The 26,639-nt window shown below is 41.9% G+C and overlaps 1 protein-coding gene across 1 annotated transcript in view; it reads right to left on the reverse strand.

Annotated features, from left to right (window-relative positions):
• The window catches only part of TMEM131L (transmembrane 131 like), a gene marked incomplete in the record, with an annotated part of 1,995,267 nt that overhangs the window by 1,672,445 nt on the left and 296,183 nt on the right, over positions 1–26,639 (reverse strand). The window contains 1 exon segment of the mRNA XM_044062407.1: positions 19,223–19,343. Within this exon segment, the coding sequence (XP_043918342.1) occupies positions 19,223–19,343 (121 nt within the window).

A 26,639-nucleotide genomic window follows, 5' to 3' on the forward strand; every position in this document is an offset into this window, starting at 1 on the left:
CAAGTGGGATAAGCCAATTCTTCCAACAGAACAAGGTGGTTTGGGATTACCCGATTTAAAGAGGGATTTCAGAGCTACACAGTTAAGGCTCCTATACATAGCACAAGTAGAAAGATATAATTTAAAGTGGAAATGGATTAGGACAAAATGGGGGGAAGATCAAGAAACAAGGAGTGATCCTTAAGGAGGATAAAAATAACCATAAAGAATAGTACAGTCAAAGCTGAAAATATTCTAAGACCTAAGCCAACATGACAACAGAGAAAAGAGATTCTGCTGATAGGGATGATTGCAATTAGGGATACAGATAAATAGGCAAGAGGGGCTTGGAATTTACTGGAGAAAACTGTCAAAAGAACCAAGGTACCGGGAGCAAACAACTAGAGAGGGAAAGGTAACTGAATGGGAAGAGGCCAAGAATTTATTTGGACTGCAGGCTAGAGACTGTCTTTCCCAGCAAGGATTGATATCAGAGTATAGGCAAAGAGAAAGAAATAGGGGGATCCCTAAATGTAAGACCAGCACTGGTAGAGTTTTTTTTTTAAATAGAATCTAGTGCAGAAGCTGCTGTTAAAAAAGGGTTAATTAGCACAGCATATAAATCATTTTCATGATAACTATAAAAATAAATCAGAGGAGGTTAGAAAGGGTTGGGAAGAGAGACTGGATAAGCAATTCACAAAGAAACAAAGGGGGAATTTATGTATGTCTCCCAAACAGGGAACAAAGTGTAGAAAATTTAGGATCTTTGCTTGGAAGTGCTTACATCGGTATTTTTAGACCCCAACTAGACTCCAAAGAATTTTTCCTCAGGTAGACAGCAAATGTCGGAGGTGTGATGGTGAAGAAAGAGGTAATTTGGGACATAATTTTTGGGAGTGTAATGAGTTGGCAGACTTTAAAAATTCCCTGCAAGTTATTCTAACAGAAATACTGGGTGAGCAAATTAGTATAACTAAGGAAATTATTTTTTGAGCTATAATACAGACTTGGAATTGCCTTGTTGAGTCTAATTATGGTGGCTGCCAAAAATGCATTTATTAGAAAATAGAAACCAAAGTCTAAACTAACTGTACTAGAAGTAGTGAATATAGTGACATATGTAAACCAAATGGAAACAGGATCTTTAGAAAAAGGTAGGAGCAAATTACATAGAAAAATGGAAATTGTGGGAATAATACATGCAGAACAACATTTTGGAGGAGGAATGAGGTTTAAAAGAAGGCAGGATTTGAATTACCTATATAATAACAATGACTGGATAAATATACTATATATAATGTTTGAAACTAAACATATGTCAATATGTTTTCATTTATATAAACGTATGACTGCATATGTCATAAGTGATAATTTAACAAAGATTTTTTCTTTGAAAAATAAAATAAAATAAAAAAATAACTAAACATTCATCAGCAAATAAGATACTTTGGCATGATACATTCATATCCCAATGTATCCCTCCTCTCTGGAACAAACTTCCGCTACATGCCAAGCAGAGTAGTACCCTCGCCACCTTCAAGATAAACACAGATAACTGGATGGGCCCTCCAGGTCTCTTCTGGCCTCTTTTATCTTGCCCTGTTTGAGGTTATAGGGAAATTTTGAATAAGGTTTTTTGCCTAGGCTTGTAATGGCCTGCAGACCAAATGCCTAGTACTTAACCTATGAACATATAAAGATCTAATGTTGTGAGAGCTGACTCCAGTTTGACACAAAATATGTCCTGATGCTCCAGGAAGGGTTATCCTCCCATTCCTAGTGGAAGAAGGGTGCTCAGCTGAGTCAGCTCTGTGAGCTGTGCCAGACACACTGATTTCCTGTGGTGGAAATCCCAGTAGTGCCAGACATCCTGGCCTCCAGCGGTGGAAGCCCCAGTACTCAATTATAATGTACTACAAAGCTAAATAAAGAACTTAAATTATGGTCTGGGCCATACAAACCAAGGCCTTTGTTTCACTATGATATACTAGCATACTTCAAATAATACTAAAGGGACTCATATATTAAAATGTCTATTTACTTACCCGCACGTATTTATTTTCTTATCTATTACATTGGGAAAATAGTTTGCTATGACTAAAACTGAGTACCTTCTTAGTTTTACAATTTTTTTTCATGCAGCTCTCACCAAATACTTTGTGTGTGCTGTGAAAGTGGTTTCCTTGTTAGGGAAAAACTATTTCACACCTTCACCATATGGACTTGTTCAGATATGAATCTCAATGACTCCTCCTATATACGATCTATATTTCAGTGCTGACCAATTACTGAATTATGAAGGAAGAGTTTTGTGCTTCCAGTTAATTGTGTTTTCCTCTTCTGGTTAACAAAGGTGATCTTCTCGTTTGTGATTTAGAAAAAATACAGACTCTGAAAATGTGGTGGCTGTATTACACCCTTGCTTTCAATTATGTTATTTACTAAGTGGTGAAGCTAGCTTGGCAATGTCAAAATAAGGGAGCCACTATATTCTTTCTATATTTAACTTGGCATTCATTATTTTATAATTTACCAACAGCTACCACACAAAGTCACTAGAGTCAATGTATGGGCTTCTTTAAAAGAAGACAAGATAGGGTGACTGCTATTGACACTTAACATTTTTCCGACTTTTTCCACCTCTCGCTAACAGGAAAACTGCTCTGTACTGTACTTTCTTTTCCTATTTAACTCTTCTTGTACAGCTGTATTAGCTTGTCTTACTGTTCTGATGCACTTCTGAAGTTACAGTTAATCTACTGCAACAGTAGTATGGCCTCAAAACCTTACATACAGAAGAAGCCTGACCAACCTATACATATAATTTATTGTGGTTCTTTTTAAGATTGCTGTCAGGAACATATGATCTTAATTTCTTCACAACTGAAGACTCCCCCAAAAAAACATATGTTTAATTTACCGTTCTGGTTCCTCTTTCAACTAATTAAGAACTTGAAAACAATTGATCTTAGTTAGGTTTCTGATCCCCCAAGAAAGCAGATTCCCCCCTGCATTATCCAATGGACATAATTTTAACCTGCTTATGTTCTTTCTGGAGGAAGGTGTTCTATGTAAGTAACCTTGCCTCAGCTAATTTCAGTTAAATACACAGATTTCACCTGCCTACTTCACAAAAAAGATGAGCTGTTCTTTTTATAGATGGCCTAGCATTGCTGTACCAATATTGGGGTGAATGAGGCAACTGTTCTGGGTGACAATTTCTGGGGGACACTGAATGTTTAAACAAAAAATGACACACAGCTTGCAAATCTAGACACTGTCAAAATGCCTTTTTTAAAAAGCTGCTAAACTACCTTTAAATAAAACAGTTTAAAAGCAGTCTGCAGTGATCACAACTGTCACTGCTTAATGATGCACTGTTTTTTAAAAGTTTGACAGTTTGCAGTCTGTCATTAAGTGATTGCTACTGCAACTGTTTATGGGTGTGATACAAATGGGTATACTGCCTAAGGCACAAACTTACATTGTTAAATCACTGTGGTCAAGTACAGTCACTCAAACATGACCTATTAATGTTGCTCATTAAAAGAAATTACTTCTCACAACAGTGTTACTTGTTGCAATAGCTACATAATGCCATAATGAGAATCCCTGTGCCTCCCAAGTTATTTCCCCAAGGCAATCAAGTGGGTCCCATTATGATACAGCTAAAGACATTACAGGGCTGGAGACATTCCAAACATGTACTGGTTTTGGACTTCTTTTTTTCTTGCTATTATTCATACCACACTAACTCCTTTGTACAGGATTTAACCAGATACTACTTTTAGTCTGTAAAACGTTCTTGGGATGGTTAGATCTGCACATTCTCATCCTTGATCACAGCTGAAATCCCCACAGTGTGTAATACACCTGAAGGATAATTAATGAATTAATATTGATAACCTAAATGACAAAGACAGAGACACTGTAATTCAAACATTTGCTTAGAGAGTTGCAAATCAATACATGGTCCTCTCAAGAGATGCACATTGCTGCACAACATGAAAAGATGTTCAAATGAAAGAAATGCTTATTTTGTTACTTTAATGAAGTGAGTCAAGCAAGCTGCGATATAGCCCTATTTTTCCACAGGTCATGTAATTGATCAGAAAAGCTTATCAGTATGGATAGAGAAAGATTTGTTTTAGTTAAGAGCTCCACCTGTGGCTTGACCACTCAACCCTGGCTCATGGTATGGCCCCATCGGTATTGCTATCCTTCATACACTAGACACCTGCAACAACTGGAGAGGCCGCAGAAGTACCTCACAAAGAGGATCCTAGCCCTAAAACACTTGCCCTGCATGGACAGACTCAAAAAACTCCAACTATTCTCTGTCTTATATCGACTACTTAGAGACTATCTGTCCTTGACTTACAAAGCCATGTCTGACCCAGCTCTGTTAGAAATGCTACATCTAAAGAAATCCCAATCCCTCCACACCACACATTCCAGAGACCTCAACCTCATTACCACAATTAACAGAACATACTGGAGAGACAGGTTCATAACCCAGAGACTGCCTATGCTATGGAACAAACTTCCCATACATGTCAAGCAGTGCACCTTGCTGACCCTCTGCAAGAGAAATCTTGATGAGTGGATGGGAAACAGAAAATTCACCCCGGGTATAACACCAGTGGCTCTACTCGACAGAAGCACTGGGAACTAAGGTCGGGTGGCTCTATGCCAGGGTAATCCTATGGCTAGGCTTGTAAAGGCCCCAGGGCCATTAGCCTAGTACACACCTATAAACCTATGAACCTATAACAAAGCCTGAACTAATGCTTTACAAAGGGGATAGCAATCAGTTATTTATTTGTCCTTTGGTAACCAGTAAAGTCCGACTGAGCTAATGGCCAGTTTCAGCACAGGCCCTGGGAGAAAAGCTCCACAACAGATTCAAAACCATTTAACCAACAGTTGATGATTGATTATACAGAAGGGGAGGAAGGCTTTGCAACAGATTAAATATTTTGCAATAAGTCAGGTAGAAAGGCACCAAACACACACACAACATTTTACAATAGCTGATAAGTAATTATATACAAAGGGAGAAAAATCCCACAAAAGATAAAAAGTACAGTTGTGTACACTTACCATAAATGTAGATGTAAGAGTGTATTCACTGTTGCAGTCATCACTTTTGGGTTATTTGCTTGCAGTAGCCCTCAGTCGGCCTGATTAACAAAGTCTTGGGTCCTGCGTCAGTTGCTGTCCCTTCCTCCATGACGTCAGGTCGTCAGGGGTATAGAACATGCAGCCGACACCATTACATCAGTTTTTCTTGCCACAGATGTCAGGTGCCCCCTTAATGGGAAGCAATTAAATCTATAAATATACAAGGTTATACCTCCAACAAAAAAGCAAATACACCAAAAAGCTTTTGAAGATAGTAAAGGAAGTAGAGGTATATCCAAAAAAAGAAAAAGAAGGGGGCTGGAGAGAGGGTAACCAGGACTGCAACAGTGAACACACTCAAACATCTACATTTATGGTAAGTGTACACAACTGTACTATGTTCTTCGTGTTTCACTGTTGCAGTCATCAATTTTGGGTAGATTCCCAAAGCTAAGGATGGGAGGAGGAATTTAAATAGAATTAGGACCAGCTAAAAGGTCCTGCAAGACTGCAGTGGCAAAGCCAGCTCTGGATTTAGAGAAAACTGGCAGATGGTAATGCTTGGTGAAAGTATGTACAAAACTCCAAGTAGCAGCTTCTAGGATGTCCCTTGTAGGGACGCCTATGAGAAAGGCTGTACAAGTAGATGCAGCCCTGGTAGAATGGGGTCTGATCCCCTGTGGGATAGGTTTTCCATGGTGTTTGTAGCAAAAAAGAATGCAATGGCCTATCCATGTGGAAATGGTTTGCTTTGAAATAGCCTTCCCCTCTGCCCCTGCAGCAAATGCCACCAGCAATTGATCAGATTTTCCTTTGAGGTTTAGTTCTGTCCAAGTAGAATCTAAGTTGTCTGTGCATGTCTAAGGAGTGCAGAATCTGTTCCCTTTTGTTCTGTGGATTAGAAAAGAAGGTTGGCAAATGTATGGACTAATTAAGGGCCACAATGGATACTACCTTGGGAATGAAGGAGGGATTAGTCTTGAGGGACACCCTCTCTGCATGAAAGACGATGAAAGGCTCCACTGCCATGACGGCCTGTAATTCAGATACCCTTCTTGCTGAAGTGATTGCTAAAAGGAAAGCTGTTTTCCAAGAAAGGAATTTTAAGTCCGCCGTGGCAGCTGGCTCGAAAGGAGGAAGGGTGAGCTTTTCCAATACAAAGCTGAGGTCCCAGGCTGGAGTTGGAGCTCTCATGGGTGGTCATAGATTTTTAGCTCCTCTGAAGAAATGCGTAAGCAGTGGATGAGAGACGAGGGGTGGTTTTGTGTTATAATGAGCCGAGATGGCTGAGGCGTGAATTTTGATGTCGGAGAAAGACAGGCCTTTATGAAGCATCTCAGTTAAGTATTGTAAGATCTGAGGTAAATTGGGCACTGTTGTGCTCATCCCTTGAGATTGGTTCCAGGCACAGAATCTTTTCCATTTTTCAGCATAAGACTTTTTGGTACTAGTCCTCCTTGCCTCTAAAATGATATCCATCACTGGTTTACTAAGGGATGGTAAAGGAGAAATAATGTAATTAGCTAGGCTGCTAGATTCAGTGTTTGAAGTTGAGGATGCAGAATTTGGTTCGCCTGCTGAGACAATTGAGTAGGAGTCTGAGGCAGGTGCCATGGGGCCCACAGTAACACACTGCGCAAGAGGGGGTACTAGTGTTGGCGTGGCCGTCTGGTGCAATCAAAATCGTCCTTGTTTGATCTTTAGTAGTACTTTGGAGAGCAGAGGCAGAGAAGGAAAGGCATAAACTTTCTAAGCTTGTTTGTGGGGAGCCCTTATGCAGAATTTGTCCAACTGATAGTTTTGGGGGGAGGCAAACAGATCTATATCTGAGCTCCCCCATTTGCTTGTCAACATGTTGAAAATCCTTGGTTCCAGTTTCCACTCGTGTGGGTCCATGAGGTTTCTGCTTAGTTCGTCTACCAGTGTATTTAGTTTTCCTGGCAGGAATTGAGCTTGTAAATGTACCTTATAGCTCAGAGCGTGTTCGACAATGCCATGGCTAGTCTGCAGAGGGGGTAAAAATGTTTACCCCCCCTGCTTGTTTATGTGGTGCTGTCCATCTTTATCATTATTTGTCCTGGAAGAATGTGGTCATTGAAGGCTGTCAGAGCATTCTGTACAGCTAACATTTCATTTTGATTGATATGCAGGTGCATTTAACTTGGGTTGTATTTGCCGCAAATGTACTTCCCTGCCAGGTGGGTCCCTATGAATAGTCTGATGCATCTGTTAAGGTCTGGGCGGCAGGGGGTAGTGTGAATGGTAGTCCCCTGTTTTGGTGGCAGGCCTCTGCCCACCAAAGAAACTCTAGGCGTAGGAAAGGTATGACAGGAATCCTTGCCTCTAGATCCTGTGAATGTTGACACCATAGAATTTTGAGATGCCATTGAAGTTTCCTCATATGCAGCCTTGCATATGGAATTAGAAGAATGCAGGAGGCCATGAACCCCAAGGCTTGCAGTATTTGCCTTGCAGATAACTGGGTTTTTGTGGCCACTTGTTTGAAGAAGGTTGTCAAATGAATCCGTTTCTCTGGCGTGAGGAAAGCCATCTGGGAAGTTGTATTCAAGCTTGCTCTCAGGAATATAATTTGATGACAGGGTACCAGTTGTGATTTCTTTTCATTTATGGTGTACCCCAGACAAGTCAGTACCCTTTAAAGAAAGGCCAGATGATTCAAAAGTATGTCCTGGCTTTCTGCGTGAATTAGACAATCATCCAGATATGGGTATAATTGAATATTTCTTTGCCTGCAGAATGCAATGACTGGAGCTAGGCATTTTGTGAATACCCTGGGCGCAGTAGATAAGAAAAAGGGCTGTGCAGAGAACTGATGGTGCATGTAGCCTGCTTTGAAGAGTACGTATTTTCTGCAAGATTCCCTGATAGGGATGTGCAGATATGCTTCTTTTAAGTCTAGTGTTGCCAACCATGCATCTTTGCCTGGCATAGGAAGCAGCTGGTGAAGAGTCAGCATCTTGAATTTTGGAATCACCAGAAAGGTATTTAGAGTAGAAAGGTCCAGGATAGGACGCCATGTATTGCCTATTCTGGGTAACAGGAAATGTCTTGAATATAACCCTTGTCCCTTTTCCTCTTCTGGTACCAACTGAATAGCCCCCATGCTTAAGAGAGAGAGAGTACTTGATTTTGGGCCTCCGCCCACTGATTTGGGGGTAGATCTAGCCACCTGCCTGGTGTTGGTAAGGTGCGGAAGTGAAATCTGTATCCTTGGGACATTATATTTAAAACCCATTTGTCCTGGGTAATGAGTTCCCAGATTTTGGCCTGCAGACCAATCTTTCCACCTAAAGGAGCATTCAGTTGGGAAGTGCTTGGAAGTTTTAGAAGCAAGTCTTTGAGACTGTTTTCCATAGGAGGGAGTCTTACTATTCCCTGATTTGGGTGCAGACACCCCCCACTGCTTAGTCTTGTGTGTCCTCTTGGACTGAAACCTGGGGTTACTGCTATGTCTGGGTTTGGCTTGAGAAGACCTTGAAGAGGCTGGAAAGGACCAAACCTTAGAGGGCCAGTGCCTACTAAATCTAGGAGGCTGAACTTGTAAGAAATCTTTAACAGTTTGCATAGATTTAGCTTTATCTTCCATCTTTTTAAGAACTTCCTCAGCCTTGTTGCCAAACAGGCGGTCCTGATTTAATAGAGCATCCAACAATTTAGCTTTAACATGATCAGGTAAAGATTGCTCCTTAAGCCAAGCATGCTTTCTGAGCACAGAACCAGAAACAGCAGCCCTGCAACAGGCCTCTAAGGAATCAAATCCGCATTGCAAAGTATGTTTTCCAACTTGTTCAGCAGAATGCATTAAATCCTGTAATTCTTTATTTTCCGCACAGTCAGGAATCAACATAATTTTCGGTTTAAGCAATCCAATAACATGTTGTTGATACTTTAACATATGAAACTGGCAGTTTAAAGCCATAATGGCCAAGGTTGCAGACGTGTAAGCCTTCTTACCCCATCTATCCAGCGCCCTGGAGTCTCTATCAGAAGGGGTAGGATTTTTAGAAGTAGAAGCCTTAATGCCCTTGGGTCCCTGTGAAATAGTCTCTGGATCCACAACAGGATTTTTAAAAAGGAACTTGTGTGAATCAGGAAACCTGTAATATCTGTCAGGTTTTCTGGGAGCAGGAGGCAACGAATCAGGGGCCAAACTAATTCCGAAAAAGCATCATCAACAATGTCTAATACTGGAGGAATAGCTAAAGGCCTATGCTGAGGCAGGAGGAGTAAGAAATCCCTAAGCCTCTATTCTGAATCAGAAAAATCCTGGCTTTCCCAGTGGAAATGCTCCCTTAGAGTATGTAAGGTTTCATCAAAAGAAAAATCCTCTGGAGGGGAAGCAGAGGGAATAGAGTCCTCTGCATCAGAATCCTCATAAGTAGATATGGGCAAATCCAGATCATCAGAAGAATCAGAAAAATCTGAATCCTGGTCAGAAGATTCATAAACAACTTCAGTCCTAGGTCTCTTAGAAGGGGGAGGCTGGCTTCCTATAAGATCTTCAGCCATTCTTATTTGTTTTTTAGGCATAGAGGCCTGAGCACATGGTTCGAGATTTAGGCCTAAAAGAAGGAGGAGGCGTCAGTTTAATATGCAAGTCCATAGGCCTGAATACACCCTCAGAAGCCGATGTCTGCACAGCAGCTCCGGTCCCATCCAAGGTAGAGACATCCGCAGGTTACATAGTTGAAGCATCTCGCGGCATACCGGACTCCGAATGGGTCTCAGTAGAGGCCTGCAAATCAAAAATAGCGGATATCAGGGGCTGCGAATGCGTCTCACTGAGTACCGGCGAACTGGTGACTTGCTTAGGAGAAGCGTCATCGGCAGTTTTGGACGTCAGCGGCCAGGCTGTCTTTACCCTTGCATTTTTTCGGAATCCCGGTAGTCGGATGGCTAACCGATGACATTTCTGGATAATTAAACCGAGAACCAAAATATTTTGAGGTGAAAATATACTGACGACGGATAGTGCACTGATTAAATAAAGCATAAAACTGGCTGGTATGTTGTGGTCAGGGCCTAGGCAAGGAATACAGTACGAAAGAAAATCTTTATGAGGTATTTGCTTTCCACAAGTAATGCAATTATTAACTTTTACTGACATTGGTAAGGAGCAAGAAAAAGTTTCCCCAATGAGGTACTTAGCTTTAGTTGAAAACTTCGGTTTTGAAACTCGAAAACGAAAATTTCAGGAGTCGGCCGACCGGCACTTGCGAACTGCTTCTGCTTGGGCACCGCACAGCAAGAAAGACTGATGTAATTGTGTCGGCTGCATGTTTTATACCCCTGATGACCTGACGTCATGGAAGAAGGGACCGCGACCGACGCAGGACCCAAGACTTTGTTAATCAGGCCGACTGAGGGCTACTGCAAGCAGATAACCAAAAGTGATGACTGCAACAGTGAAACTCGAAGAACATCTCTTTACAATAAACTGGGGTCTACATTATACACAAGGGGATAAGATCCCACATAATAAACAAATACATTTATAAAATATTGCTAGGAGAAATTGTAATCGAGAATACAATATGTACTGCAAGTTGAAAAACACTGTGCATTAGTGGTTTAGCCTATGTCAAGTAATATACAATTATTCAAACAACTGACCATGAAAGCCGAAAGACACAACAACAACATTCAAACAACTGACCATATTACTAATAATATATGGAAGTAAAAAAATAAGAGTATTTGGATGCAAAATAGAGTAATAAAACAAGACTGGAAGGACTAATGTGCAGGAGGGAAAATTAAGGACATGGAGAGAGAAAGTACAGTTTTGTACCTACCATAAATGTAGATGTTCGAGTGCTAATACAGCTGCAGTCTTATCCTGCCGTCAGGCGGGTCCTCGGTCGGCCGAATTCCAAAGTCTAGGTCTGGCGTCGGTTGTCGTCGCTTCTTCCCTGACGTCAGTGCGGCAGGGGTATAAAAGAACCAGCCAACGCCATTTTCTTCAGTTTTTCTTGCCCCAGATGTCAGGTGCCCCCAGAAGGAAGGCAAAACATAAACTTATGTATTAATGCAATGTAATATAATCAAAATACAGTAGTTTGCAAGCAAATACACCATAAAAGAATACCCCAATCATGTTGTATGAGGAGGTGTTTGTCATAAGGCCTGTCCCAAGAGGGGATGGAGGGAGGGTAACCTGGACTGCAGCTGTATTAGCACTCGAACATCTACATTTATGGTAGGTACAAAACTGTACTATGTTCATCGTGCATACAGCTGCAGTCATAACAGATGGGTAGAATCCCAAAGCTAAAAAGGGGTGGCAGGCACTAAGTGGAATTAGGAGGAGCAAGGATGCCCTGCAAGACTGCTGTGGCAAAGCCCGCTCTAGATTTAGAGTATAGTGGAAGGTGATAGTGCTTGGAGAAAGTGTGCACATAACTCCAAGTGGCTGCTTCCAAAATATCCTTGGTAGGAACCCCCCTGAGGAAAGCTGCAGAGGTAGCTGTGGCCCTTGTGGAGTGAGATCTGATGCTTGTAGGTACAGTTTTTCCATGAAATGAGTAACAAAAGCGTATGCAGTGGGCTATCCATTTTGAGATTGTCTGTTTGGAAATAGCCTTTCCTTGAGCACCTGTAGCATAGGACACAAAGAGTTGCTCTGATTTTCTGAATGGCTTTGTCCTGTCCAAATAATAACGAAGTTATCTGTGAAAGTCCAAGGAATGTAGTAGTCTTTCCCCTTTGTTTTGTGGGTTAGGATAAAAGGTAGGTAAAGTGGATAGCCTGATTCAAGGCTACACTGGATGCTACCTTTGGCATAAAGGAAGGGTTGGTTCGTAAGGAAACTCTGTCCTGATGGAAAATGATGAAAGGTTGCACAGCTATGAGGGCTTGTTGTTCCGAAACCCTGCATGCTGAGGTGATAGCCAGAAGGAAGGCTGTTTTCCATGACAAATATTGCAGTTCTGTTGAAGCAGCTGACTCAAATGGAGGTCCCAAGCAGGTACTGGTGGTTTCCTTGGGGGTTTTATATTCTTAGCCCCTCTGAGGAACTGTCTTAAGAGAGGATGAGAGAATAAAGGAGGATCAGTGTTGTATTGTGCAGAAATGGCTGAAGCATGGATCTTGATGGAGGAGAAGGAAAGTCCACTGTTTAACATCTCAGCTAGGTACTGTAATATTTGAGGTAAATTTAGTACCAAAGGATTATGGCCCTTTTTCTGATTCCATGCACAAAACCGTTTCCATTTGGCGGAGTAGGCTTTTCTAGTAGAACGTCTTCTGGCCTCCAAGATGACATCCTGCACCTCCTTGGAGAGGAGGGTCTGTTGGGAAATCAAGGAATCCTCCATGCGGCTAGATTGAGGGTTTTCAGCTGACTGTGAAGAGTTTTGAAGTTGTGCTGGGTCAACAGAAGAGGCACTAGAGGCAGGATCCATGGTGGGGAATGCGTCAGGCTCTTCAGGAGTGGATACCAGTGTTGTCTTGGCCAGTCTGGAGCAATGAGAATCATCTTTGGCCTCTCTGCTCTGGCTTTTAATAGAACTTTGGGAAGCAGAGGAAGAGGTGGAAAGGCATAGACCGTTAATGTTGTCCAACTGAAAGAAAGTGCGTCCACTTTCCAGGCCTGTGGATGATAGGTCCTTGAGCAAAATCTTTTCAGTTGGTAATTTCTGTGGGTAGCAAAGAGATCTATGTCTGGCCGTCCCCATGCCTGAATTATGTTTGCGAAAACTTGAGGATGCAACTTCCATTCGTGTGGATCTGTCATATTTCTGCTTAGGTTGTCTACCAGCGTGTTTTCCTTCCCTGGCAGGAATTGTGCTTGAAGTTGGATTTGCAATTCCAGAGCCGTGTTCCAAAGGGACATTGGCTAGTCTGCACAGGGGGTATGAATGAGTTCCTCCCTGTTTGTTTATGTACCACATCACTGTGGTGTTGTCTGTCCTTATCAATAGCTGGCCTGGATGCAGTAGGTCTTTGAAGGCCATAATAGCATTTTGTACTGCTAGCATTTCCTTTTGATTGATGTGTAGGTGTTTCTCTTTTTGGGACCATTTGCCCTGAATGCACTGATCTGTCATGTGCGCCCCCCCAGGCGTAGTCCGAGGCGTCTGTTGTGATGATTTGATTTGCTTGAGGCATGCAGAAGGGGAGACCTATGTTTCTTTGGCATGCTTGAGCCCACCACAGAAATTCCTTTTGAAGACATGGAATGAGCGGTATAATTGTTTCCAAACTGTGGCTGTGTTGAGACCATAAGTTTTTTAGGTACCATTGAAGTTTCCTCATATGCAGCTTTGAACATGGGATCAGCAGGATGCAAGATGCCATGAATCCCAGAGCCTGCAGGACTTTCCTTGCAGTCAGCCTGGTGAAGGTTGCCATTTTTCTGAAGTATTGAGATAGTTGCCCTTGCTTCTCTGGCGTGAGGTAGGCCATCTGGGTGTTTGTATTCAAGCTGGCACCCAGGAAAATTATTGCTTGAGAGGGTATTAGTTTTGATTTCTTTTTGTTGACGGTGTATCCCAAAAAGTTCAACAATTTTATTACAAACGCCAGGTGTTTCAGAAGTATGTGCTTACTGTCTGCTTGGATCAGGCAGTCATCCAGATATGGGTATATTTGTATCCCTTGAAGTCTGCAGAAGGCAATTACTGATGCCAGGCATTTCGTAAACACTCTGGGTGCAGTAGATAAGCCAAAGGGCAATGCAGAGAATTGATCATGGGTTGAACCTGCAAGAAATCTGAGGTATCTTCTGCAATCTTGTCTGATAGGGACATGCAGGTATGCCTCCTTGAGGTCCAATGTTACCAGCCAAGACTCCTTGCCCAGCATGGGAAGAAGCTGCTGTAATGTGAGCATCTTGAATTTTGGTATGAGTAAATATGTGTTTAGGATGGATAGGTCCAAAATAGGTCTCCAATCTTTGTCCTTCCTTGGTACCAGGAATAGTCTGGAATAAAAACCTTGACTCTGTTCTTTTGCAGGTACCTCTTGAATAGCTTTCATGTCCATGAGAGGTGAAATTTGTTTTTGTGCCTCTGCCCTTTGATTTTGTGGCAGGTTTGGCATGCCTCTCATTTTTGGAAGGGTGTGAAAGTGGAATATGTAGCCTCTGTCTATAATGTCCAGGATCCATTTGTCTTTTGTGACAATATGCCAATTTTTTGAAAATAATGCCAGTTTTCCGCCTAAAGGTGCTGCCATTAAAGCTTTGCTTGGCATGCAAAGGGGAAAGTCATTGTGTCTGCTTTCTGAATGACTGTGATCTATCCTCTCCACCTCTTGGTGTAGGTGCTTGCCATTGCCTGGCTCTAAATGATCCTTGAGATTGCCCTCTACCCCTCGGGCGCCTGTATCTACCTCTTTGAGGTCTGTCCGTGGCTGGAAAGGACCAATTTTTTGAAGGCCAGTTTCTGCTGAAACGTAGAGGTTGTACCTGTAGGAAATCTTTCACTGTTTGCATTGATCTTGCCTCTTCCTCCATTTTCTTTAGTACCTCCACAGCTTTAACACCAAACAATACATCTTTTTGAAGAGGTGCATCTAGTAATTTAGCTTTGACATGATCTGGTAAGGTTTGCTCTTTGAGCCAAGCATGTCTACGTATGACAGACCCTGTAACAGCAGCTCTACATGAGGCCTCTAAAGCATCAAATCCACATTGCAAGGTATGTTTACCCACTTGCTCTGCACTATGCAACAAATCCTGTAATTCCTTTAAATCTGGTTGTTCAGGTTGTGTCATTTTGCTTTTCAACTGAGAACAAAAACTGTTGATACTTTAACATATGGAACTGACAGTTTAATGCCCTCATGGTTAAAGTGGCCGAGGTGTATACCTTTTTCTCCCATCTTTCTAAAGCCCTGGAATCTCTCTCTGAAGGTAATGGGTTTTTGGCAGTAGAGGCCTTAATTCCCTTGGGGCCCTGTGAAATAGTTTCTGGGTCAGCAGCATGGCTTTTGTATAGGAATTGGTGTGAATCAGGAACCCGGTAATACCCTGTCAGGTTTAACAGGAGCTGGAGGTAAAGAATCTGGGTTGAGGCTGGCTTCTGTGTACACATCATCTAATATATCCAAGACAGGAGGGATAGCCAGAGGTCTGTGCTGAGGAAGCAAGAGAAAATCCCTGAGCCTTTTCTTGGAATCTGAGTAATCTTGGCCTTCCCAGTGAAAGTGTTCCCTCAAGGTATGTAAGGTTTCCCCAAAAGAATAGTCCTCAGGGGGGGAGACCGAGGGAATGGACTCCTCAGCATAAGAATCTTCAAAAGGGAAATATGAATATTCCTAGTCCTCAGAATGTTCTGAGGTAATAGAGGCTTGGTCTGAGGAAGGGTAGTCTTCCTCCAATCTGGGCCTTTTGTTCAAGGGGGTTGAGAACCCCTGATAAGAGTAATCAAATCCTCAGCATTTTGAGCATCTGTTTTTTAGGCATGGGGCCTTGAGAGGGGCTCTGTGGAGCTTGTCTTTTAGTTTTCATAGCTGCTTTGGATTTTGTGAAAGCCTTAATGGAAAAAGAGGAAGGCCTGAAGACACCTTGAGAGGTGGCAGACCTGTCTAAACTCTGAGTTTCCCCGCCAAGAGTGGCGTCGGTATCTGTAGTCGGAGTGGGGGCCGAGGAGCCTGCGACATCGGGCACAGAAGACACCGCTAAAGAAGCGTCATTGGTACTCAGGGGCTGCGTAGGCGCCTCGCTGAGAACCGGAGCACCTGTAGCCGGCTTTAGCGTGGTGTCGGTAGAAGTCGCGGACCTCGTATGTCGGTCCTTATCTTTGCGTCTTTTACTCAAAACTGGAGTCGGAGTATCCGACGACATAATGTAATTAAATTTTTTACCAAAATAGTGTTGGGCGAACTCCATCCGACGCTTAATAGTGCGTTTGTTGAATCTAGCACAAAAACGACAGGCCGAGACGTCGTGGTCTGGGCCTAAGCAAGAAATGCAGAAGGAATGGAAATCCTTATGCGGTATTTGCTTCCCACATGAAATGCAATTATTAACTTTGTCTGACATCGGTCTGAGGCAAGAAAAGTTTCAACGGGTACTTAGCTTTCAAGAAGACTTCGGCTGAAAAATTTTCGTAAATCTCAGGAGCTGGCTGACCGGGACTTGCGAACTGCTTCTGCTTCGGGCACCGCGCGGCAAGAAAGACTGAAGAAAATGGCGTCGGCTGGTTCTTTTATACCCCTGCCGCACTGACGTCAGGGAAGAAGCAACGACAACCGACACCGGACCTAGACTTTGGAATTCGACCGACCGAGGACCCGCCTGACGGCAGGATAACCCATCTGTTATGACTGCAGCTGTATGCACGATGAACATCTGATTAGTAATTAGAGGGATGAGAACGTTATGGAGAGACACTAGACAGGAAACAAATACTAAGTGTCCGCTACTAGGATGAAAAGGTAGAACAGCATACATTACCTTTGTATGGTATCACTAAAGTGTGAGCTACTTTTGATGTTAGACCATTGTTACCTGCTAAGATATGGAAGTGTTAGTGAATTAGAGTGTGAAAAACATAGTAAATAGGTCATCATGCATCTGTTATGACAGCTGCGTAAGGACAGATCCAGGTGTCAGATAAATAATTGTTTAGCTTGGTCTTGCAATTGAAAAGGCTGCTTGTTTGTTTGTTTGTGTCTTTCGGCTTTTCCCGGTTAGGGGTCGCCACAGCGGAACTCCGGTCCGTTAATGATTGGCAGTAGATTTTTACATACTGGCTTGCCAGGCCTAATGCATAACCTTCAACGAAGGAACGCCCATTCACATATGTCGCTACACAGAAGACGCTCTAACTGAGAATCGAACGGGCAACGTCTAAATATGAGGCGACAATGGTACCGCAGCACCACCACCACCGCAAAGGCTGCTTGTATGTTTAGTAAATAAGAGAACAGAGCTGCAGGAGTGGGGCACATAGCTGTAATACAGAGAGGTTCCTGATGACAGGTGTGACTTGTAGGTAGTGAGGAGCATTTTGCTTACACATTGAAGTGTCCTAGTGGGTGTGTACAATCATTAGTTTGGCAGAAGGCTATAAAGCAGTAGTTAACCCAGAGTTTGACAAATCAATGGATAAACAGTCTAAACACTACACGTATGTGAACCAGTACAAGCATCTAACCTTAATGGCTTTAATCTCTTAGGTTCTTCTAGAGTTACATTTCATAGAAGCAATACAGATTTAAAGCACCACAGTGTGACTCTCTCATTTTTTATTTTTTTATAGTCATGTGGGATTCCTTAAAGACAGACAAATTTAAACTCTTTAACCAAAGGACAGCATGTGCAAGGTCTTTAGATGATATTATACAACTGATGCTGAAAAAAAGATTCTGAAGATTGGGTATTTATTTTTACTACTTAATGGACTTTACAGTTCACTTTACTAATGTATTACAAGATTCATATTCCTCACCTACAGCAAAGGTCAGGACAAATAAGAGTTTTCTCATCTCTGCAACTAGAGAAGTATGTCCTCTAGCCTCCTTTCACTTCAACTCAGCTTTGGAACTTTTGTAAAGAAAATTAAAAAAATCTAATTTTGCCTCTAAGAGGCATTACTGTCAAAGTTTTGGCTTATGAATATGGCATTTTGTTGCTGCAGACTACAAGTGCATTTCTTAGCTACAGTCTTGAAAACTACAGTCGTCTAAAGCAGGATTTCTAACTAATGAGTTAAACAGCGTAAATTATATGTACTTTCTCCTGTAGCAATCCTTATAATCCAGAAAAGGGAAAACCATACACAACATATTACTGGTTTTCCATTCTGGTCTGCTAGGTGCTGAAATATGTACCAAATAAAATACAACATATGTACATTTCCTTTATAAATAAATAAATTTACATAGTAAAAAAAAAAAAAAAAAAAAAATATATATATATATATATATATATATATATATATATATATGGGTCTACCTGAGATGGTCGACAGGCCATATGATCGAAACTCATTTGGTCGAAGGGCAGATTTGCCCCCCCCCCAATATTGTGCGACCCTGGAGTTGATATATATAGTTAGGGGGGGTGGGGGCACAGCCCCCCACACTGGGGGGTGTGGGGGGCGAAGCTCCCCACATAACATGCTTGTCGACCAAATGAACTGTCGACCAAATGCGTTTCGATCATATGGCCTGTCGACCATCTGAGGTAGACCCATATATATATATATATATATATATATATATATATATATATATATATATATATATATATATATATATATATATATTTATAATGTCAGTCTTAACAATTGATGTTTTTTATATTGTTTTTGTATTACCCTCTATCAATGTTTTTATAATACATCTTTGTAACAATTTGTTGTTTTTTTTTTTTTTTTTATAATGGCTCTGTCTTAACCTAGACTAACTCTGTATGATTTCTGGAGCTTTTCTCCCTGGGCCTCTACTGAAAATGGACATGTATCCAGTTAGACTAGCCTGGTCAACAAATGTAAAATAAATAAAAAATAAATAAAAATAAATGTATAAATGTAACCAAGGAAGCACTTTCCAGACTGTAATCTCTGCAGTGTCAATAAATGTTACAAATATAATCATTTAAAAGCCAAGAAAATATACAATGCTAAAAGTAGTGCAAAGGTAGCTCTGTTGCCTCACACCACCTGGATCACTGATTAAGTCTCTACAATGAGTAACTCCTGTGCACAATATGCAGGTCCTTCCTGGGAGGGGGTTGCTCAGCCCCATTTTCCTCCCACATTCCAAAGACATACTGATAAGTGACTGGTAATCCTCCAAATGGCCTACAGGGTTTTGTGTGACTGCTCGCTCTTATACACTTGCATTCTGAGCATTTGAACATTCAGCGATGGACTAATGTTTTAGGCTAGACTGTCTCCATGTCCAATTCTTAATGTTGGCTGTGATAAACTCCAGTTATTTCCAACAGAGAACAGGATAAAGTAAGTATAAGAACAAAACTGAATGAACAGCAACCTATGAAAATGCTTAAGGGCTGCGCTTCTTTTACTATCAGTTACAGGAACCAAAGACTGAAACCACTGTTATGAGTTCTCCTATCCACAGACAGCAGGTCTTCTGATAGCAAGCAGTTAGGCTCCTAACAAGAAAATATAAAATGTACCTTATGTACGGGAGGAACATGAAAATGCCTCCCAGAAGTAAACACCAAATTTACTTGTACTGTATTGCTCCTACTTGGATTGGAAGCATAGACAGTCACAGCTTTTGGAAGTCCTAGGGGCCTAAAATAGAGAAAAAGAAATCAGAAAATATTACACATTTTGCAAACTTATAAAACAAACTATTCAGAATTAGCTACAACTTGCTTAAAATAAGTTTTGCTAAGGTACAAGGATAAAAACATTAACAGCAAGTATCAAGTCTGCTACCAAAGACTCATTCTCCCAACAACTGCAAACCTTCAACAGAGACAAACTGCGTTTCAACTGCATGATCTAAACAGACTTGTTGGATGGTAGGCACTAGCAAAGGAAGAGCTTCTAGATCAGACATTTGATGCTGCAAACGCCCTTCCAACTAACTGGATCATCTGGTTCACACTAAGTTCTGACCATCTATGCAAATGAGTCATTAGATTTTGATGCAAACCTGCCCTTACTTTGCACCTGCAATACACTCGCTATCCTATAATCACTACCCGCTATGTTTTTACATTTTTCTACAGTCATGGTCCTCTGTACCAGTCTGACTGTCTCTCTTGCTAATAAAGATCATGTGGAAAGTTTTATCATTTATTTTTACTGTAATTGTGCTTTAATCATGTAAAGTGGGTTTTCTGTTCTAAATATGTAATTGTTTACTTTAGTTATTTCAGTAAACTGCATTAATAAATGTGTTTCTATTTAATGCATTCTGAGCAGTGGTCCAATTACTTCCTGATCATTTAGTCTGTACTTGCCTTCTTCTGATGCAAATGAAGGGCAGTATGTAATATGGCAGGTGTTCTCTACTGCCTGCATATGATTTCAACACAAAGTGATACAATATGAAGCACAATCTATCAGACACTAAATAAGTCAATTAGACAATAATCAATACACAACTAAACACAGTTATATTCATGAAGAAGGCAAAAGAAAAAAGAAAAAAAGCCAGTGGAACACGTAAAACAGCACTTTGCATACTGTGCAATAACACAGATCCAGCACTGTAATAGTTGCTTACCATATGATGGTCACTTTAAGGAAGAAAATGTGTTAAAGCTTACTTTGCAATATTTTATTTATTTATTTACATTTGTTGACTGAGAGTGTCCGACTGGACATAGGTCCATTTTCAGCAGAGGTCCGGGGAGAAAAGCTCCACAGTTAAAATAAACAGACAGTAGTTACATTGGATTACATAGCGATTAACAATATAACATAGCAACAATTACAACATATTTACAGATGAAGAACATAGTACATCAGTAGAAAACTAGAATCTTTATCTGTGAAGTACATAACAGACATTAACAAATGTTACAAGAAGAAGTTCCTGCTGTATAATAAGTACTAGGCTTATGAGCATCTGAGCTTGCTATAATCAAAGTAGTTAGTGGAGTGGAAAGAAAGGTAGTGGTTGGACGGGGTGGGTGATTTTAGAGTGGGACTTGCAAGGGCATAGCCAGCATATTTTTAGGTGCACTTTTAGTAAAGTTTTGAAGTGGGTGCATGATGGTACGGAGGTAATTGTGGGTGGGTACAATAAAATAAATATATCAGAGATGTTTTTGTTAAATGCTATATTTAATTCTCTTCCCTTCAGTTATAGGTACAGACTCTGTATTTTTTCAATGATCTAATAAGTTTTTTTATGTTTGCACTGGTTGTTAGTGATGCACACTATAAGCCATTCATAATACATATCGGATTTGATAACTGCACAGAAGATTACTTCTACTACTGTTTGTGTGTATTTTGCCATTTAAGTTTTTTTTTTTTGCAGTTTCACGGGATAGAACAAATGGTTTCATCTCCTGCACTCAAGTGACCCATTTGTTCCTCCATGTACATGAGAGCCCTCCAGCTGATTTGTTCTCCACTGGAAAGGTAACAGGGGTTATGGCGAGGGTCTGTCTGCTGATCTTGCTGTCCTATCCTCATGCTCCACGATAGCTGCTCTTGTAAGGTGCATGCTCACTGCCACTCGTGCCTAGCCCCTCACCCAAGCTGTTCCCTAGTGGGCACAAAGTACAGTTTTGTACCTACCATAAATGTAGATGTTCGAGTGCTAATACAGCTGCAGTCATAACAGATGGGTTTTCCTGCCGTCAGGCGGGTCCTCGGTCAGCCGAATTCCAAAGTCTAGGTCCGGCGTCGGTTGTCGTCGCTTCCTCCCTGACATCAGTGCGACAGGGGTATAAAAGAATCAGCCGATGCCATTTTCTTCAGTTTTTCTTGTCCCAGATGTCAGGTGCCCCCAGAAGGAAGGCAATATAGCAACACTAAATCCACATATGCAGAGGCCCTTAACTGTAACCTGCCCAAGCAACAAAGACCTCTGAAGCTGAAACGCAAACAAACACCAATCACAACCAATGTGTCACATAGTTCACAACACCAGTGTGCCACCCAGCAACAGCCCCTAAGGCAAGACAATGTACCTAACACTTTAGTCATAGGTGACTCTATAGTCCGGCACACTGATGTCCCTCTCACCAGGTTGAATAAGGAGAAAATTACAGTCAGCTGCCTGTTGGGTGCCAGGATCCGCCACATAACGCATGCACTCAAGTCACTCCACAACAAGTACAAATATGACTCTGTCATTGTCCATGCTGGAGTGAATAACTTGAGACGTACCTCCCTGGACTACATGAAAAGAGACATGGAAGAGCTCTCGGATCATGTGGCCCAGGCAGGTATGACCCTAGCCCTGAATAGCATCCTGCCTTCGCCCAGAATGATACCACAATATAAGGATAAAATGATTGACTTCAACAATTGGCAAAGCTTATGGTGTCATTCAAAGGGGATCCAGTATCTGTCTGCCTGGGACGACATGATTGACAGACCACGATGCTTTGCCAGAGATTGTCTGCACCTGTCGGCCCTGGGATTCAGGTTACTGGCTAAGGCTCTTGCCACCCCTATAGTGCCTTTTTTAGGCAAACTTCAAAGGACAAAACCACCACCGTAACAGGTACAAGCATGCAAAATCTGAAGGTAATGCTACTCAATGCTAGAAGTCTAAACCTCAAAATGCACTCTCTCGAGGCACTCCTAAAAATGGAGAACATCAATATCTGTGCAGTAACTGAGACCTGGTTCAAGGCTCCAGAGAGCACCCCTGCAATACCAGGCTACAACTCTTACCACACTTTTTGGCCACCAAACCAGGACCGAAACACTAAAGGTGGAGGAGTGTCAATATTCACCAAGGATATTCACACCACCAGGCTAGTTGGCCAACACAATGTGTCTGAAATTCTCCAAGTGCAACTAACACTAGGTAAGACTGCAATCCAAATTGTAGCTTGCTACAGATCCCCCACCATACCCCAAGATTCTCACTACACCTTTCTAAACATACTGGAAAATATTAAGATAGAACCAAACACACTAATACTGGGTGATTTTAACTACCCTGCCATTAACTGGGAAAACTACTCATGTCCCAACACCTTTGCGCAACGGTTCTTGGAATTAATAAATTCCAATGCCCTGGATCAACTAATCCATAGTCCCACCAGGGGCTCCAATATCCTAGACCTGGTCATTACCAACATGGGAAATCAATGCTCCATACCTATGGTCACCCCCTCGTTGGACAGGTCTGACCATAAGCTAATCACCCTTAACATCCACATCCCAACCCCACCCCCCAGTAAAGAAACCACCATAAAAAACTTCTCCAAAGCCAACTTCATGCTACTGAAGTCAGAAGTGACAAACTTCATGACACCCATGCAGACGGGAACTGAAAGTTCAACTGCTGAATCCTACACTAAGGCAGTGTACGAGCACATCCACTCATGCATGAATCGTGCCATCCCAAATAGAACCAAAATGCTCTCATCCAAAAAGGAAGCCAATCTGGTGGTCCCCTGCCATAAACAAACTTAACAACAAAAGGAAGAAACTGTTGCAGAAAAGAGGAAAATCCCAGGATGCAAAAAGTACAGTTTTGTACCTACCATAAATGTAGATGTTCGAGGATCCACATTGCTGCAGTCCTAACTATTGGGTAGTCCGCTGTCCAGTCGGCCCGAATACCAAAGTATATGGCTGGCGTCGGTCAGGGCGCATTAGACTGACGTCAGTGCGTCAGGGTACTAATCGCATGACCGGCGTCATATCCTCAGTCTTTTCTTGCCCCAGATGTCAGAAGACCCTGAAAAGATAAGGCCAAAAACCAAAACTCCCAACATATCTGCACCAAAATATATATATATACAAAATATACAAAATTAGCAGAATATAACCTCACCTACACAACCACCCCTAAACACAGAGGGAAGGAGGGAGGGTAAATTGGACTGCAGCAATGTGGATCCTCGAACATCTACATTTATGGTAGGTACAAAACTGTACTATGTTCTTCATTCCACATTGCTGCAGTCCTAACTATTGGGTAGAATCCCAAAGCAGAGGTAAGGGAGGCTGGCAAATCATAAGGAAGCAGGAGCTGATAACATGCCTTGCAAAATAGCTGTGGCAAAACCAGCCCTAGACTTAGAGTAGAGAGGAAGGTGGTAATGCTTAGAGAAAGTATGCACTGAACTCCAAGTAGCTGCCTCCAAAATATCCTTAGTTGCCACCCCTTAAAAAGCTGTTGAAGTGGCAGTAGCCCTAGTGGAATGAGGCCTAATCCCAGCTGGAATCTCCTTGCCATGATGGGAATAACAAAATGCAATGCAAAACCCAATCCACCTAGAAATAGTTTGTTTTGACACAGGCTTGCCCTGAGAACTCAAAGCAAAAGAAACAAACAACTGCTGAGACTGCCTAAAATCCTTAGTCCTGCTCAAATAATAACGCAATTGCCTGTGTACATCTAAAGTGTGCAAAATCTTTTCCCCTTTATTTTGGGGATCTGCATAAAAGTAGGCAAATGAATAGTTTGGTTTAAAGCCACACTAGAAACCACTTTAGGCATAAAGGAAGGATTAGTGCGTAATGATACCCTATCCTTATGAAAAATCAAAAAGGCTCAACCGCCATAAGGGCCTGTAACTCAGAAACCCTTCTTGCAGAAGTAATGGCCAACAAAAAGCAGTCTTCCATGACAAGTATTTCAGTTCAGCAGTAGCTGCAGGCTCAAAAGGTTGTAGAGTAAGTTTCTCCAACACAAAATTGAGATCCCAAGCAGGAGTAGGAGCTCTTTGGGGGTCTTATATTCTTTGCCCTCTAAGAAATTGCTTGAACAAAGGATGTGAAAACAATGGTGGGTCACAATCATAGTGAGCTGAAATTGCTGCAGCATGAATCTTAATGGAAGAGAAAGACAAACCTTTGTCCAATAACTCAGTAAGATATTGAAGAGCCACACTCAAATTAGGCTCTGAAATCTCCAAATTCTTTGCTGCAGTCCAAAATAAAAATCTCTTCCATTTTTCTGCGTACACTTTCCTTGTACTAGGTCTTCTGGCTTCCATAATCACATTTAAAACTTGTTGAGGAAGTTGAGACCTGCTGTCTTTCAAAACAGAATATGCCAGGCTGTTAGATGGAGAGTGAAGCTTGACATTGAGCAGACGACCGTCCTTCTGAGACAACAGATGTGGAATCAAGGGTAAAGGCCATGGAGGCTTCTTTACCAGACTCCACAGTAATGGGTACCAGTGCTGCCGAGGCCAATCTGGAGCTATTAAAATCATCCTTGGCTTGTCTTGTCTGACTTTTAGAAGCACCTTTGGAAGAAGAGGCAGAGGTGGAAACGCATACACATGAAGATTTTTCCAACTGAAAGAAAGAGCATCCACTTTCCAAGCTGTGTGATGAAACCTCTCTGTGCAAAACTTTGGCAGCTGGTGGTTTAGTGGAGAAGCGAACAGATCTATGTCTGGAGTTCCCAGGACACTGTCAACTTTTGAAATACATGAAGATCCAGTTTCCACTCGTGGGGATCCATGATTTGTCTGCTTAACACATCTGCTAAGGAGTTCTGTGCTCCGGCAGAAACCTTGCCTGAAGAGTTAGTTGCAAGCTTAGCAGTCTCCCATAAAATCATTGCTTGCCTGCACAATGGGTAAGAATGTGTTCCCCTTGTTTGTTGATGTACCACATGACAGTTGTGTTGTCTGTTAGAATCAACACCTGCCCTGGAAGAAGTAACTCCTTGAAAGCCATTAATGCAAACTGGACTGCTAACATCTCCTTCATGTTGATATGTAGATGCTGTAGTCTGGCAGGCCACTTGTCTTGTATCCACTTTCCATTTAGATGAGCTCCCAAGCAATGTCTGAGGCATCTGTCGTTAGAATTTGACTTCGCCTCTGGTCGGGTCACAGAGAGTCCCTTGTTTAGGTGACATTCCTGAGCCCACCACAAAAATTCCTTTTGAATGCAAGGTATTATTTGAATGACAGTGTCCAAATCCTGGCAGTGCTGTGTCCATACATTTTTGAGATACCATTGTAGCTTCCTCATATGCAGTTTGGCATTGGGAAGCACCAGAATACAAGATGCCATGAACCCTAAGGCTTGAAGGACTGTCCTTGCAGTCAGCCGGACTGAAGAGATAGTTGATGGAAGTAACTGGAAAGATTCTTTTGTTTGTCCGGGGTTAAAAGGCCATCTGGGCTGCTGTATTCAGTCTCACACCCAGAAAGCACATGTCTTGAGAGGGTACTAGACTGGACTTTATTTCGTTCACAGAATACCCTAGGCATCTTAGCACTGCTATGACATATTCCAAATGCTGTAGAAGGTCTTCCTTTTCTTGAGCCAGAATCAGGCAATCGTCCAAGTAAGGATAGATTTGAATTCCTTTTAGTCTGATGTAAGCTATCACTGGAGCCAGAACCTTTGTGAATACTCTGGGCGCAGTAGATAAGCCAAAGGGCAATGCAGAGAACTGATAATGAGAATTTCCAGCTCGCAGATACTTTCTGCAACTTAGTCTTATAGGCACATGAAGGTAAGCTTCCTTGAGATCTAAAGTTACCATCCAGTGATCCTTGCCCAGCAGAGGTAAAAGCTGTTGTAACGTCAACATTTTGAACTTGGGAATGTCCAGATAAGTGTTGAGGATAGATGAATCCAAAATTGGTCTCCACGTGTTCCCTTCTTGGTACTAGGAACAGGCGAGAATAAAATCCTAGGCCCCTTTCTGGCACAGGAACCGGCTGAATGGCCCCTATTTGGAGTAACTGAGAAATTTGCTTGTGAGCCTCTTGTCTTTGTAGAGGAGGAATGTCTGGCATGCCTTTGAAAGGAGGCAAGGTATGGAAATAAAACCTGTAACCGTGGTGAATGATATCCAGAACCCATTTGTCTTGGGTAATTAAATCCCAATTTTCTTTGAAAAGAGACAGTCTTCCTCCTAGAGGTGCCGAAGGTACTGGCAGCTGAAAAGGCAGGTCATTGGATCTG

The sequence above is a fragment of the Protopterus annectens genome, chromosome 2.part1 (assembly GCF_019279795.1).
Source record: "Protopterus annectens isolate FY-2018-M chromosome 2.part1, PAN1.0, whole genome shotgun sequence".
Taxonomy (NCBI): domain Eukaryota; kingdom Metazoa; phylum Chordata; order Ceratodontiformes; family Protopteridae; genus Protopterus; species Protopterus annectens.